The sequence below is a fragment of the Heteronotia binoei genome, chromosome 4, assembly GCF_032191835.1.
Source record: "Heteronotia binoei isolate CCM8104 ecotype False Entrance Well chromosome 4, APGP_CSIRO_Hbin_v1, whole genome shotgun sequence".
Classification (NCBI taxonomy): Eukaryota; Metazoa; Chordata; class Lepidosauria; order Squamata; family Gekkonidae; genus Heteronotia; species Heteronotia binoei.
In genome coordinates, this window is record NC_083226.1 from 31,387,516 (window position 1) to 31,403,406 (window position 15,891).

Here is a 15,891-nt window from a genome sequence, read left to right on the forward strand (position 1 = left end):
ATGTAGACAAAATAGGTGCTAATGACATAATTCTTCATAGTGTTGACACATTGGGTATTGGTGTCTGTTGCGTTCTGTCATAGCCAAGAACTCAAATCCTGGTAAGGACTATGCAGATAATTGGTTGTACTAGTGGAAACGAGCAGTGCCCTTTTCCCCTTCTGACGTTCCAGGAGACTTTCCCAGCTGGGTACAGCAAAGGACACAAGGCAGTATAGCAATTAGGGGAGTACACGGTGTCAGAGAATTCCTCAGACCACTTGGCGAGCCACTGTACTTGTTACATTATAGGCAGGTGTGTCAAAAGGGCTTTGCTTATGTTTGCTTTTAATGAGAGGCATGTTATTTTCAGTGGAAATCAAGAAAACCATGATTCTGTGCAAATGTTTGCTTGCATTTTAGCTCAATGAGGAAACCAAAACATATTTGTTTGAACTGTTTTGCCGTTACGTTGAAGATGGTCTAAAATACATCAACAAAAAATGCTCTCAAGCTATACCTCAGGTGGACATCAGTAAAGTTACTGCACTGTGTTGTTTACTGGAGTCACTGCTTCTTGGAAAAGGAGGGCCCAGCATGAAACTGGTACAGTTTTTTATTCTAGGGGAATTAACGTACGTTGCTGTTTCTTTTTTGAAAGGTTCAGTGTAATGCATAGGAGTGATATTTGGGTCATTTTTTGCTTGGGTTGTTTTTAAATATTTTTTTTTTATTATATGTATTACATCAGATGATGCTTTGTTGTACTCTTATTTCCTTAGATTTCAACAGGAAATACCTTTTTGGTAAAAACGTTGTTTTCCACCCAAATGGGAATGGTATTTTCAGGAATTGTACCTCTCACAAATTTTGTCCAAATAGGCTATAAATTCCCTCTTTCCCAGTGGCCAAAGACAGGCTCAGATTGGCCTGTGAGCTTTTTTTATCATTTCTTGGGATCTTCCAAGTGAGTTAGTTGTCTATTTTTCAACCAAAATGGAGCATGCAGGTGAGGGGAACTTAATCCTGCCTTTTTAACCCTTTACCTCACCATGAACTGGTCTTTAAGAATTTTTCTTCCAGTCAAGCTCTAACAATGAAAGTTAACCAGGCCAAGAGAAAATTGCTTCAAGCTGTAGATTGGGGTGTGGGAGGGTTAGGATTTAGTTCTGTGGCTTCAAGCAAGGAGTTACCTGTCTTTTTTTCATCGCAGAGTTTATTTATTTATTATTTATTTATTACTTTACATTTATATCCCGCCCTCTCCGCAAGCGGACTCAGGGCGGCTTACAGTATCATAAAAACAATCAATTCCATAAAACATATAAAACCATAAAACATTTATCAAGTTAAAAACTAGTACGCTATCTCAATCTAGTCTGGCGGTATTGGGTTCTGACTATGACCGCCAGCTTCTGTAGGATGTCCGGTGGCATCCAGTTAATAGCATCTGGATGTGCTTGTGTCAGGGAAATGGTGTGGCAGCTTTTTCATGAAGTTAAAGGTATCAAAAGGTCATTGATATCTCCCATAAAGAAAGAGATGTCAGATCTTCCTTCATCACAGATCTCTCAAGTCTCACCTAGTTTGACCCTGTCTTTCGGATGCCCCCAGTTGTTTCAACCGCAGCCTGCTTGCCTGCTTTCCATAATGTACAAAGAGCCCTTTAAAGGGTCTCACTTGCAGGCATACTGCCTGTTGCTAGGGCAAGGGATGCAGAGAATGGCATAACATACAGGGAATAACCATGGCTTGTATGATCAAAAAGCTTTTCATGACGTAGTACAGTGTTTTTGGCAGAAAGTTGAAACACTGTACAAAAATGTATATGGGAACAGCACTTTTCAGCAGGAACATCTCCCCCCCCCCTTTTGGTTTGAAGCTGCCCCATCACTTTGATTGTAAGCTGTCATGCTCGCTACATGCTTCTCCTCTACATCTCTTCCTTTGCCTCATGCAGCTGTGAAAAGCAGCCACTGAGGCACCACAATAACAGTATAGTATGGAAAATATTTAGGGATTACTTGATGTCATTTAATTTTCAGGATTCAGATTATGTTGAATTTCTGAAAGAATGCAGTTGATTCTGTTTGGATATTGCTTAACAGGGCTTTTTTGGTAGAAAACGCCCAGCAGGGTCTCATTTGCATGTTAGGCCATACCCCCTCACATCACCATTATTTCACACAGGACTTTTTTTGTAGAAAAGGCCCTGCAGGAACTCATTTCCATATTAGGCTACACCCTGACACCAAGCCAGATGGAACTGTGTTCCTGTGTGTACGTGCTCAAAAAAACCCCTGGCTTAACTTTTTCAAATGTGCACACTGCTATTTGGTGACCTTTCTGTACGGTGAACCTAACAGTATGGAAAGGACATAGCATTTCTCTGTGTTGCGTTTCTCCAGTTACCTAACTTTTTCTGTGAGCCATTCTAACATTCCTTTCTCAGCATTCCCACCTTCATTTAAGGTGCAGGCCCCCATGGGTCTTTTCAGAGTTATATAGAAAAGAGAAAAAAGTTCCTTTTAAACACATTATTTTTCTTTTGAATTTTGACATGTAGGAAATCTTTATATCTAATTCTGGCATGATCCTGGGATATGTATCAAAGCATCTGTACAACAGTGCCGCGTACAGATACATATCTGAGAAATCCACAAATTTTAAAGGGCTAATCCTAGGGTTGCCAGGTCCGGGTTGAGAAATTCTTTTCAAAGCAACCATTTTCCCCACAGGAGCATTGATCTGTTTGGTAAGAAGGTCAGCTGTAATTCTGGGAGATCTCCAGCCAGCACCTGGAGGTTGGCAACTGAGGATACTCTCCAGTGGACTAAAATACTGGGCAATCTCATTAGATCATAGTTGGCATTGTCGTGTTGCCTAGCAGCAGAGTGGTTGGGAGCCTTGATCTAGACAGACATGGCAAGACTGTGGCTTTGGGGCAAAGCAGTAACAGCATGGGGAAGAAGTGGCAAATAGAGATGAAGATAAAACAGTATCTGGAGAGAGAAAAAGGGAGGATAGAAGAGAAAGCAGCAGCAGGGGAAGGGAAAGACCATGGAGAATGGGCTGAGAAGGAACAGAAAATGGCAACTATGGTGGGATGAAAGAGAAAGTACGCACTAGCATAGGAGGGTGGGATTTCTGTCCCCCATGAATCTTGTGATTCCTGCTTGCACAATATTTAAATTTTCATTTCAGTATCATCGTTTTCCTTGTACAACAGGAACAGTCAAGACTGAACTGTCTTGTGTGCCAGACCTTCGTGTTCTGCTACCTGTGGTCACTGGGTGGAAATATATTGGAGATCTATTGGGATGGCTTTGATACATTTATAAGACAGCAGTTTGACGACAATCCGGATGCTAAGGTATACAAAACAGCTGCCTTGCCAATGTAATTTCACTGATAGTGTTTGTGGAAACAGTTGGGTAGAATCAGAATGGGAAAAGAGACAACAGGAAGGCCATTCTGGCATCCCTCCCCCCTCCCACCCTTGGAAGGTATGGGGGAAGGGGAAGGTTTTGCTGCAGTGGGGAAAGGGGAGCCTGACCCAGCTTAGGTGAGCACCCTGCAGCATCATTTGTAGTGCGAAAAGGTACTCCTCAGACCAGGCCAGGGGCTTCAGTGCCTTCACAGACCATGAAGCCTTTGAGTGGTAACATGGTCCTTGAGGCATAAGCTGCATGGATAGGGGGATGGGAACTGGCACACCCTCCTCAAGCATTATAAAGGCTTGGTGAAGAGGAGCCTGAGCTGTACATTTCTTTTGTATTTGCGCGTGTGCATGTGTGTGCCTGCACCTGGAAGTCATCTCTGACCCCTACTGAGGGCCTGGAGGATATTCAAAGAGGTGACTGAATAAAGTCTGCCCCTGTCATCCCAACTCGGTATGTCAAAGAGTTGTCCCATCCAAGCACTAACCAGAGTCGACCCTGCTTAGCTTCAGAGATCTGATGAGACTGGGCTCACCTGGGCTATCCAGGTCAGGGCGAGCTGCATAGAGATGATGGATCAAGGTTGGGAGCCAGGATGGCCACACCTGTAAATAAGGGGTGCACAGAGGAGGCCTGACTCTTCTGTCAGTTGCCCGCACTGCAACTGAGGTTTGGAGGGGAGTTTGGCCCATGTATGCTGTAGATCCCCCTTTCACTGTTGTAAAATAAATACATTTTTGGCCAGTTTTTTTTTTTGTAGAAAAAGCCCAGGAGGAGCTCATTTGCATATTAGGTCACACCGCCTGGCCTTGGGAGCACGTAGAGCCAGCTGGAGCCCTGGCCAGCCCAGGTGGAGCTCCACTGCTGTGGGCTCCAGTAGGAAAAAAGCCCTGGATTTGTCCCTTTATTATCCCATCTCAAGGTGTTAGCTCTCCTTATTCCACATCTGCATGCAAAAGCCCCCCCGCCTTTCCATTTCAAGCTATGCAGATGCATCTTCAAGTTTTCCTGAATTCCGATGTATTTAATTACTATCGTGAGGACTTTGGGGTTTACCTAAAACCTGTACTAGAAAATTGCAAACTGTATGCTCTTAAGAACATAAGAGAAGCCATGTTGGATCAGGCCAATGGCCCATCCAGTCCAACACTCTGTGTCACACAGTGGCCAATATATGTGTGTGTGTGTATATACACACATACACATGCCACGAGTTCTTGTATTGTGAGAAAGGGAGAAAAGTACTTCTTTCTCTACTTTCTCCATCCCATGCATAATCTTGTAAACCTCTATCATGTCACCCTGCGGTCGACGTTTCTCCAAGCTAAAAAGCCCCAAGCGTTTTAACCTCTCTTCATAGGGAAAGTGTTCCAAACCTTTAATCATTCTAGTTGCGCTTTTCTGCACTTTTTCCAATGCTATAATATGCTTTTTGAGGTGTGGTGACCAGAATTGTAACCAGTATTCCAAATGAGACCGCACCATTGATTTATACAGGGGCATTATGATACTGGCTGATTTGTTTTCAGTTCCCTTCTTAATATCAAAAGCTTTCTGGAAGTCAAGGTAAACAACATTTAGAAGAACATTTATTGGGTACTGTTTGTCCACATGTTTGTTCATCCCCTAAAAGAACTGTAACAGGTTAATGGGGCAAGATCTTCTCTTACAGAACCCATGCTGAGTATTCCTCAATAACTTGTGTTCATCAATGTGCCTACTCATTCTGTCCTTGATAATGCTTTCTACCAACTTTCCCGGTATTGAAGTCAAACTGACTGGCCTGTAATTTCCCAGATCTCCTCTGGAACCCTTTTTAAAGATGGGGGTGACATTTGCTACCTTCCAGTCCTTGGGAACGGAGGCAGATTTCAATGAAAGATTACATATTTTTGTCAGGAGATCCACAAGTTCAACTTTGAGTTCTCTCAGAACTCTTGGATGTATGCATCTGGACTTGGTGACTTATTAGTTTTTAATTCGTCAGTTGTAGGACCTCCTCTCTTGTCACCTCAACTTGACTCAAGTCTTTCAACACCCCTTCCAAAATTAGTGGTTTTGGAGCGGGCAAACACTTATCATCTTCCACAGTGAAGACTGAGGCAAAAAATGCATTCAGCTTCCCAGCCATTTCCCTATCCTTCAGTAATCCTTTTACCCCTTGGTCATCCAAGGGCCCTGCTACCTCCCTGGCTGGTTTCCTGCTTCTAATATATTTGAAGAAATTTTTATTGTTGGTCTTTATGTTTTTTGCAATATGCTCCTCATAATTCCTTTTTGCCCACAGCCTGTGTTCTCTTTTATTAATCTCACTTGGACTTCTTACCTTTTACAGCTTCCATTACTTTCTTTGTTAACCATGCAGGCCTTTTCTTATACCTGTTTGTGCCTTTCCTAACTTGTGGTATATATTTTATCTGAGCGTCTAGGATTGTAGTTTTAAATAGCCTCCAAGCTTCCCCAAGGGTTTTGACTGTATTTACCTTTCCTTTCAGTTTCCTCTTCACATGCCTCCTCATCTCAGAGAATTTACCCCTTTTAAAGTTAAACGTGGTTGTGCTGGTCTTTTGGGGCAACTCCCTATTTATACAAATGGTGAAATCAAAAACGTTATGGTCACTGCTCCCAAGCAGTGCAATCACTTTTACATCTTTCACCAAGTCTTGGGCATTACTTAGGACCAAATCCAGGATCACCCCACCCCTGGTAGGTTCTGTGACCATCTGTTCCATAGCACAGTCATTGAGAGCATCTAGAAACTCAATCTCTTTCTCTCGACCTGAACACATACTGTTTGTCACCATCTCAGTGGACAACTCTGATCCATTACCCAATAGAAAAGTAACAGCTAACCCTTCATCTCTTTGAGATGAGTCCTCCCGAACCAGAGACATTTCGTCTCCTGTTGGCTTTCCCCTAAGATTTAGTTTAAAAACTGCTCTGCCACCTTTTTGATTTTAAGCGCCAGCAGCTTGGTTCCATCTGGGGACAAGTGGAGACCATCTCTTTTGTACAGCTCCCGCTTGTTCCAGAAAGCATCCCAGTGTCTAACAAACTTAAACCTTTCCTCCCTATACCATCGTCGCATCCATACATTGAGACTTCTAATTTGTGCCTGTCTCTCCAGCCCTGCACGTGGAACAGGTAGCACTTCTGAGAAGGCTACCTTGGAGGTCCTGGCCTTAAGTCTCCTGCCTAGCAGCCTAAATTTTTCCTCCAGGACCTCACGACTGCATTTCCCCACATCGTTGGTGCCAACATGCACCATGACCACTGGCTCCTCCTTAGCACTGTCTATTAGCCTATCTACAACACGCATAATGTCCGCTACCTTCGCACCAGGCAGGCAAGTCACCATACGGTCAGTACGCGGTTTTGCCACCCAGCTGTCTACTTTCCTAAGGATCGAATCACCAACTACTAAGACCCCTCCCCTCCCTGCCCAGGGATGGTTCCTTGGCGCGAAAGGATATCCGCTCACCAACTGAAGAAGAGGTCCCTTCTGAGGGCGCATTCCTCTTATCCTCAGCATGGTGCCCTGTTCCCTCTCGACCCTCATGCTCCCTGGCAGCAACGGGGCTGCCACATTCAGATCGGGGCTCATCTAATACGTCCCCGAGAGTCTTCTCTGAGTGCCTAACTGACTGTCTCTGCTTCTCCAGGTCAGTCACCTCAGCCTCAAGGGTACAAACTCGTTCCCTGAGTACCAGGAGCTCCTTGCATCGAGCACACACCCAAGTCTTCTGTCCTGTGGGCAGGTAGTCATACATGTGACACTCAGTGCAAAACCCTGGAAAGTCCCCACCCCCCTGCTGGCATTCTACCTTCATGATAGCTTTTTAAAAATATACAGTCCCCTTTTAAATCCTGTTTGTTTATGTGGCTCTCCTTCTGGAGGGTCTACTTACCTTATTGGGAACACAAGGAAAATAGGGATCTGGGTTCCTGGTCCTTACACAGCCCCCAGGCTAAGAGCCCCAGGCCAAGAGCCCTTTGGCTCTCACTCTGGCAAGGCGCAGCTTAACAATGCAAAGGGAGTGGGGTCACAGCCACCCCTAATCAATCAGCGACAATCAACTTCAGCCCACTCAAACCAAACAAACAGCAGTTCCCCAGCAACCACAAACTCAGAATTTTCAGCAATCACACAGTCACACAAACTCAGAAATTCTCAGCAACTCCCCCAGCTGTTTAGAAAGCCAAACCTCATCCTTATATCACTTCTTATCTGCTCTCTCTCAGAGCTCTCTTATCTTGGGTATGAATGAGTGTCTTTGCTAACCCAGTCCTGAAGTGAAAGTGCTACCCTTTTCATTTTAACTAAGTCTCAGGATTTAGCTTTGTCATTGAAAACTGGTTCCAGAGCTGAGCTCTGTTGTTACAGCAAACGTCCGCGAATCTCCTCATGGCTTTATTGCGCTACACAATGTGCGTATGTAGTATTGCCCTCTGGTGTGTGGAGTAACATTTTTGTGCTGATTTGGAGAGAATTTCATTTGTAGAGATTCTGGCTTTCATTCTCATGGGAAAACATCTGTGAAAGTATTGATGGTTTTTGCAAACGATTCAGAAACCTGAACAGGGCATGCATTTGTAAGACAGAATTATTCAGATCTCTTCTCCAGACAGACTTTTATGGGCACCCAAAGCAACAGTCTTCCCTCCTCCATTTTATCCTCACAGCAGCTCTGGTAAAATAGGTTAGGTTGAAAGTGTGTGACTGAGCCAGGCTCACCCAGCAAGCTTCCATGGCAGAGGGAGGGTTCACACCTGGGTCTCCCAGACACTAGTCCAACACTCTAACCACCTCACCAGGCTTACCTTTTCTCCCATGGTCATTAAGAAAGATAAGCATAAAATTACAGGTCTAATGCAGCTGAAGATGACTTTGCCTTTCTAGCTTCCAAGTTCTGGCGATCTGTGGAGCGTTTACATTGATTTCGATACAAGGCGACTGGATCCTTGGGAGAGAATTATACCTACATTTAAATACAGCAAAACAGTACCATTCTTTGAAATGCTCGTCCCAACCACTGACACCGTGCGTTATGGCTTTCTAATGGAAAAATTGCTTGCTATCAGACATTCTGTACTGTTTACAGGAATAACAGGGGTTGGCAAGGTAAGAACCATACAGCAAAATGGATAGTTTGGTTAAACCCTAAGACACCAAATTCCCAAAGGGTTATTAGAAAACAAGCTAGAAATGTAAGGATTTCCTAGGAAGTAGGAAATGTAGCTTGACAGCTCTTATATGTGGAAGAGGAGTTTCTTGTAGTTGGGAAAATAAATGGGGATAGGTCTTTATTAATCAGGCAGAAAAGCTAAAAAAATAAATAAATACAAGAGGCCCAGATTAATATGATGTTTTATAAGCCACATACTATTCAACATATTTTATTAACGTTCTGGAAAAGTAGCCTGTAAACAGGTGAACATTCAGCAAGTTTTTAATTTTGTCTGGAACATCATCAAGCTAGCTGAATGAGTAGTGGTAACATCTAGTATGCATTAAAAATCCAACTAATCAATTTGAACTTTCAAGTAATCCAACTAATCAACTTAATCAATTTAATCCATTTAAAAATCCAGCTAATCAATTTAAACGTTCAAGTAACAAAAAATAATTCCCTGAGGACAACTCTGTAAAGAGCTCTGTCTCAGTTTGAGGTTGCAGGGTAACTTCAGAATGTACCAAAGGGGGCTCTTGTGTCTCTAATGTGCTCGTCTTCCTTTTGCTTTTTCTTGCTCAAAGTCTGTAGTTGCAAGGGCTCTGCTAAACCGAATACAGGATGAAGCAGGCTATGTTCCTGTTTACCTAAATTTCTCTGCTCAGACTTCATCTGCAAGAACTCAAGAGATTATTGAATCCAAATTGGAAAAGAAAAGGAAAAATATTTTAGGTAAAGAGGGCTAATGGTCTGTTTAACCTGAATTGTATGTAGAACGAGTGTGTTTTGTATTTTAATTATTTCTGCTGATTCAGACAGCACTATGCAGCAGCTGATGCCTTAGTACAGCCAGTAGGAAGCAAATTCTCCCCAAATCATTGGACAGATTAATTCATATTCTCCAGAGTTTAGAGGCAATTAGATCATAGCAGCAAGGCAAAAAAAAAAAAAGATCCACTTACTTCTGTGGTTTTATAGCAATTTCAATCAAACTAAATTCTATTTTGAACTATAATGCAGTTTATACAGTTTTGCACTGGAGGGCAGCATTGACGTACAAGAAAGGTAATAGTTCTTTTATCATATTATAATGAAAAGTCATTTTTTCCCAGAGTTAGTATGTGCTATGGGCATGATCCTGTCGGTGTATGGGAGTTTTTCATCACTCTGTAGCACATCCATCTCCCATTGTCAGACAACCCTTGCAGTAGAGCTGCCTGCAATGGGATTGGCACCCAATAAATTGTTAAATCAAATTATTATTCATAGAAAATTTGCTTCACTTAGCGGTGATTCCAGTGAAGTGCATTCTCTGATAACAGAATCATGCCATAATTAGTAGAGCTGATGATAATGAAAATTGCCTAAAAGAGAATTCCGGTCAATATTTCAGCTCCCTCAATGGAAAGCAGTTTTGCAAAACTTCAGGCAGACTTAATAAAATTAACATTTCTTTTATCATAACTGCTGCAAATTCATCTAAGAAGCGCTCTGTTGTTTGTTGTTATCAGGGCAACAAATAATCTGTATTTTGTGTATTCAAGTGATTTTTTTTTTTTTTAAATCCCTTTTGCAGCAATGTTGTTGAATCTTACAAGAATGTTGAGGTGATGTGAATCCAAACTTGCTAACATGAATTCCATAATTTGCTTTTGTTTTGTATGGTCCTGTGAAATAACTTCTTGTATGATGGACAGTTTTAATATCAGGCAGAACTACGATGCAGCGTGACTGAATTAAATACACGCTTGTGAAAGTTAGCCTTAAGGTTACGTATCTTAGGATGTAGTGCAACTATTTTTGCTATTGTAGAAGTATCTGTGGCCCATAACTGAATCGAGCAAGTGTTGGCGCCAGAAGTAGAATGCCAATCCAATTGGCATTCAGGTTTTCTGCAGAAATGTGTTTATCTGGGTTAGAAAATGGATTTACCCCCCAAGCATGAAGCAGATTTGTCCACTGGGTGCATTCAAGAGAAAAAGGGGAGAGTTATTTCTCATCCTGTCATACTGAATTAAATTGCCTAGTAGCTTTCATAAATTTACTTGCTTTAGTACTACAACACAGCAGTTTCGCCCATAGACACAAGCAACGGTTGCTTCCTCCTCCTGCTTGGGGAGTTAGGGTCAGTCAGGTGATCAAGAGGAACCAACCGGTTACCTCCATCCTCTATAACTTCAGGGATTGCTGCAGTTCTACAATCTGAGCACCATGTACTAGGGGAGGCTAAGGCATCACTGTACTGTACCTTATTATTCTTGCATACTCACCTATCCATGCCTGCCCTCCGTGCCATGTCTTGCCCCTTCACCTGTAGATTATCACTTTGATTTTAGCCTTACATCTTTGCATAGTCTTTGGCAACAGCTTTCACCACTAATCATGGGTAGCTGAAGCCCTCTTGTTAGTTATTTTGTTCAATATTTTGAAATTTTTTAAAAAACCCACAATGGACAAAGATGAGATATATACAGCCAGTGTGTGCTGTAATTCTTACCTCAAAGACACCTGGAGCCCTTTATCACTGCTTGAACCTCCTTGTCTTTCCAAGGCCTATTTCCAGAACATCAGATAACTTCTGTTTTAGAACCAATCGGGTCCTTCCCTCCCCACAGCTGTTCTGAAGAAGCCACTTCAATCTTTTACATTTTAGATTAGCAGCATTGTCACAGTACATGCACTATACAATGCAAGCCCCTTTGATCTCTGCTCTGTTCAGCAGAGCTGATAATGTAGCACATGCCACTGAAATGGCTGCGACTGAGCAGGTATAATCAGATGGATCTGCTGTCTGCCAGATGTAATGTCAGAGCGTTCTCTCTAAGCTGCAGAAAGACTATTATAATGCATACAGATGCATTGTGAAGAGCTGCCAAGGACTGAAGCCCTAGAAGACATAAAACAAACTATGAAAGCAGTTAGTGGAAATGTAAGGTCGTTAGAAGGGTACAGTGGTTCAGTAGGAGTCCTGGTACAAAATAGTTACAGAAAGCAGAAGTTTTTATGCTTTCTTCTCTTAACAGTTATTATTTTGATGTCCCAATATGTATTGGGGAAATTGGAGGCCTGAAATAATCCAATTTTTAATTCTGTCAACTGCTGTCTTCTCTTTAGAAATACGCATACTACTAGGCTCATTTTGAGGTGGGCTTTCTCAGTACTCATGGGTACACTTTTCTTACTTTGCGGGACTTTGCCAGCAGCAGTTTGTCCATTTTACATCTTAGGAGCACCGGGGACTAAAAGAGTTGTCATTTTTGTGGACGACCTAAACATGCCTAAATTGGATCGTTATGGTTCTCAGCCTCCGATTGAGCTACTGAGACAGTACCAGGACTTCGGAGGGTTCTACGATAGAGACAAACTATTTTGGAAGGAAATACAAGTAAGTCTGCCTTTAGTTGCAAGATTATGCTTTGACTGTTATAATTGGGGTGCCTGAGTTCAGGTGTGAGGTGGCTGCAAAAATTTGTCCACAAAAACAGGTGGAATGTTGGCCCTGGTTTCCAGCTAGTGGTTGGAGGGGGAATGTTATGGAGTAACACACACTCAAAGTACCCTCTTGAGCCCAGTTTACATGAAGAAGCACTTCCAAGAAGCTTTAAATAAATGGAGCAACAGCGAGGCTGTAGCAAATTCTGTGCGTAGGCTTGCCACAGGAGTTGAATGACTGTCGCCTTATTACCAAAAATTACCAAACAAGGCAATTGATTTGCCACTGCGAATAAAAGGCTTCTGGAGCAGAGCAGCATCTGTAGAACAGTCGTCATGCTGGGCTCCAGGGACATTGTATACAAGGCAAACAATGGGGTGAGGGGAAAGTAGATTTGCATCCTTTGTTCATAACGTGTGGAAATGTGAATACTCTGTGGGTATGCCTCTGCAGACTTACTTTCTTCTGTATCCTGCATTTCCTTTGTGAAGCACAGCAGGTTTTTCCATGGTGTTTTCTTCTCTGGAATACAATGGATTTGGGGAAGGTATAAAACACTAGCAGAGGAAAATTATCAGAGACCACCATTCTGTATTCGACAGGTTAAAAAAAAAAAGATGTGGTCATGTAACTGGTCAAATATTGTCCAATATTTTTCAAACATTAATTTAATGAGCACAACAAAAGAGGTAGCTTTCACCAGCGGTGGTTTTATAATTGGCATTCATACAAAAAGTGACCTTTTCTGCTGGTAACTGTTCTTCCTCTGGAGATGTCTGTACTTGAAGCAGTTGCCAGTAGAAGAAGCTTTAGTACTCTGCTAGGTTGGTTCTGCCTGCTTCAGGGCTAGGGGGCAAGGGTCTTTTCACTTCTGCCTCTGCTCACAAATGACGCCATAATGAAACAAATAAGCTACCCTCCTACTCAGTGGCCTTCTTGGCTTCATTTGACAACATTTAAGTATGTGGAAACTGGGACATGGGTAATTAATATTTGGAAAGTCAATTGACTGGAATGCCAGCCCAGTACCAGCAGGAAAGGAGACGAGCTATTAATTGGCCCCCTTTTTGCAAGAGCAAGCGTAGGGTAGTAACAACTGCTTGCTTCAGTCTTCCCCTACTTCAGACCAGGACTTCCATGCTATTATCTTCTGGGAGCCTTAGCCACAGTTACATCAGTGTAAAAGGGACTTGGCAGTTAACTTCTGTACACATTGGAAACAATGGAAAGAAATGACATGCCAAGTGGTTGGATGCAAGAGTCACTTGTGATCTCCTTATTTAAGAACCTGCACAGCAGCCTCATGCTGAGGCATCAGCTAGGTAGGTCGAGGCTGCTAAACATCCGTGATAAGTCATGATCTTGAGCAACAGTCCGCTAGATGACAGCAGCATTTGGACTCAGCTGCTCCCTAAAGTCAGAACTTATTGCTTTGCCTGTGCTGCCTGCAAGCCTCCTGGGAAATTCCTTTACATCCAAAGGCTGAAGACATGTAGCAAAAGGGGAAGAGTCTAAGACTGCACAGGTCATTTTACTTAAATGAGATTTCATCATATTTGTAATGAACTGGGAGTTCTTAATTGTTCTTCGGAGCCAAATTAAAAACAAGAATAGGAAATCGGTCCTGTGAGCAGAGCTGCAGCGTGTTACAAACCAGATGGTTAAACTTAAGGAACAGGGCTATATAGGATTAAAGACATTACTAAATATTATGTTCTGATCACAAATGGTCTGTAATCTTTTTCACTGCCCGCCCCCTCCGCAGGATGTGACTATCGCAGCAGCCTGTGCACCTCCAGGCGGTGGACGAAACCCAGTCACACCACGTTTCATAAGACACTTTGCCATGCTGTGTCTTCCAACGCCCTCCGAGCACAGCCTTAAACAAATCTTTCAGGTCAGTAGCAACGTTTCTGTAGTCACAAGGAACAACAACAAAAATAGATAATCCTGTGCACTGTGTTGTAGCGCCCTACTTTGTTTTGTGGTAGGTAGACAGATGCTTAGTTAGCATATATCACTTTCTGAAGGGTTGTAGCTTTTCTGTTCATATTCTTTCCCCAATTTTATTGAAAATTGACAGTAAGATGTATAGAGAGCCTGGTCCCAATTAATTTCAGAGCACTTTTGATCAAGTCCGCAAGGGCTAGATGAGTAATTCGTTTGAAACTGAATGATTAGCTAAGAGTCTTCCAAAACTTACTCTAATTCATTTTCTTCATGGTATGTTTCCAGTTGTCTGTTTAGTGTGTGTCCTTGTTTATAGTCTCTCCTTTACATTCAAGGTTGCTGATAGCCACTTTGGATCCTCATGAAGATTCCTCCTGGGCCATCCTCACACTGCCCAGAGCCAGGGCTTTTTTTGTAGCAGGAACTCCTTTACATATTAGGCCAAACCCCCTCATGTAGCCAATCCTTCTGAAGCTTACAGTAGGCCCTGTAATAAGAGCCCTGTAAGCTCTTGGAGGATTGGCTACACCAAGGGGTGTGTGTGTGTCCTAATATGCAAAGGGCATCCTGCTACAAAAAAAGCCCTGCCCAGAACTAACATGTTCATCACGTGAGAGCATCTGATGAGACCTGTCCAATATATCACAGATGAAAATAAGGACATTTCTTGTAAACAAGTGGCTGGATTCTGATATGAGAGAGCTTTATAAAATTAGGCATAGGGTGGAGATAGTTGATAGTGAGAACTCTTTTCCCTTCTCCCATAATACTATAACTCATCATATGCCTCCATGGAATCAATGGAGTAGTCAATTGAGGACAAACAAAAGGAAGCATTTCTTCTCTTAAAGGGTATAATTAACCTTCAGAATTCACTGCCACAGGATGCAGTGGTGGCCCGTAGTTTAATGGGCTCTAAAGAGGGAAATAGTCCCATTGATCAACAATCTGCAATCTTAAGCAAAGTTACTCCAGTCTAAGCCCATTGAAATCAAGGATATATGTAGGTCCATCAGTGGCAATCAGTTGTGATGTCTAAATGGAACCTCCATGTTCAGAGAAACTGAATACCAGCAGGGGGCAACAAAAAGGAAGGCTCTGGAATTCATGCTCAGCTTGTTGGTCTTCTGGGAGCATCTTGTTGGCCACTGCATGAAACAGAATGCTGGACTAAATAGACCATTGGTCTATCCAGCATGGCTTCTCTTATGTTGTTAATGGTACACTGCAGGGGTTAGGGCTCAGCATCCTAGGCTGCAGATGTACTCTGAGTACGTAACAGGAAAAATGCAGAGTAGCTAAGGTGAGCCCAGTCACATATTCCAATCCGCAGCAAGCAGGATCCTCTTCCAAGCAGTTTCTGCTAGCCACAGGAGAACAGCAGGCCAACTCGCAGCTCCAGGGCAACTTGTGCGAAAACGGAGCGAAGTGCCGGCATCAAAAGGGCTCTTCACTCGGAACAAACCCTAGCGAAATCGGTCTCTCTCTGGAACTGACATATATATGCTACATACTGACTACTTACACAAGATGAAGACATTATAGACTCAAAAGATGTTGAACCCACCTTAAGTTGGGGAACACTGAGGCTTAGAGATTTGTAGGCCAAGTCTGTTAAACGTATCCAAGCTGTGCCAGTTTTAAGCACAGGCTCAGTCCAGCAGTGCCTTCTGGCAATTCCCTTATGATTGCCACCGCATAGTGCTATCATCCACATGAAAGCTTTTCCTTCTGCTCCTTCTGGCTACTCCTCAGAAGGCCATTCTCTGCCAGCCTCTCAGAAGGCATGCAGGGTATGCTATTTGAAAAGGCTTTTCTCTGAGAGTTCGGTATTGGTCTGCATAGATTAGTTGTGTCTTATCTGAGGGCTTTATATTTGATTTTATGGATTGTGTGTTGGAGGGTAACATATCTGGCT

General features: G+C 42.8%; 1 protein-coding gene across 1 annotated transcript in view; it reads left to right on the plus strand.

Annotated features, from left to right (window-relative positions):
- The window catches only part of DNAH6 (dynein axonemal heavy chain 6), a 239,754-nt gene that overhangs the window by 65,586 nt on the left and 158,277 nt on the right, over positions 1-15,891 (plus strand). Inside the window, 6 exon segments of the mRNA XM_060237063.1 lie at positions 403-585; positions 3,209-3,352; positions 8,320-8,541; positions 9,175-9,322; positions 11,818-11,975; positions 13,789-13,920. Coding sequence (XP_060093046.1) covers positions 403-585; positions 3,209-3,352; positions 8,320-8,541; positions 9,175-9,322; positions 11,818-11,975; positions 13,789-13,920 — 987 coding nt within the window.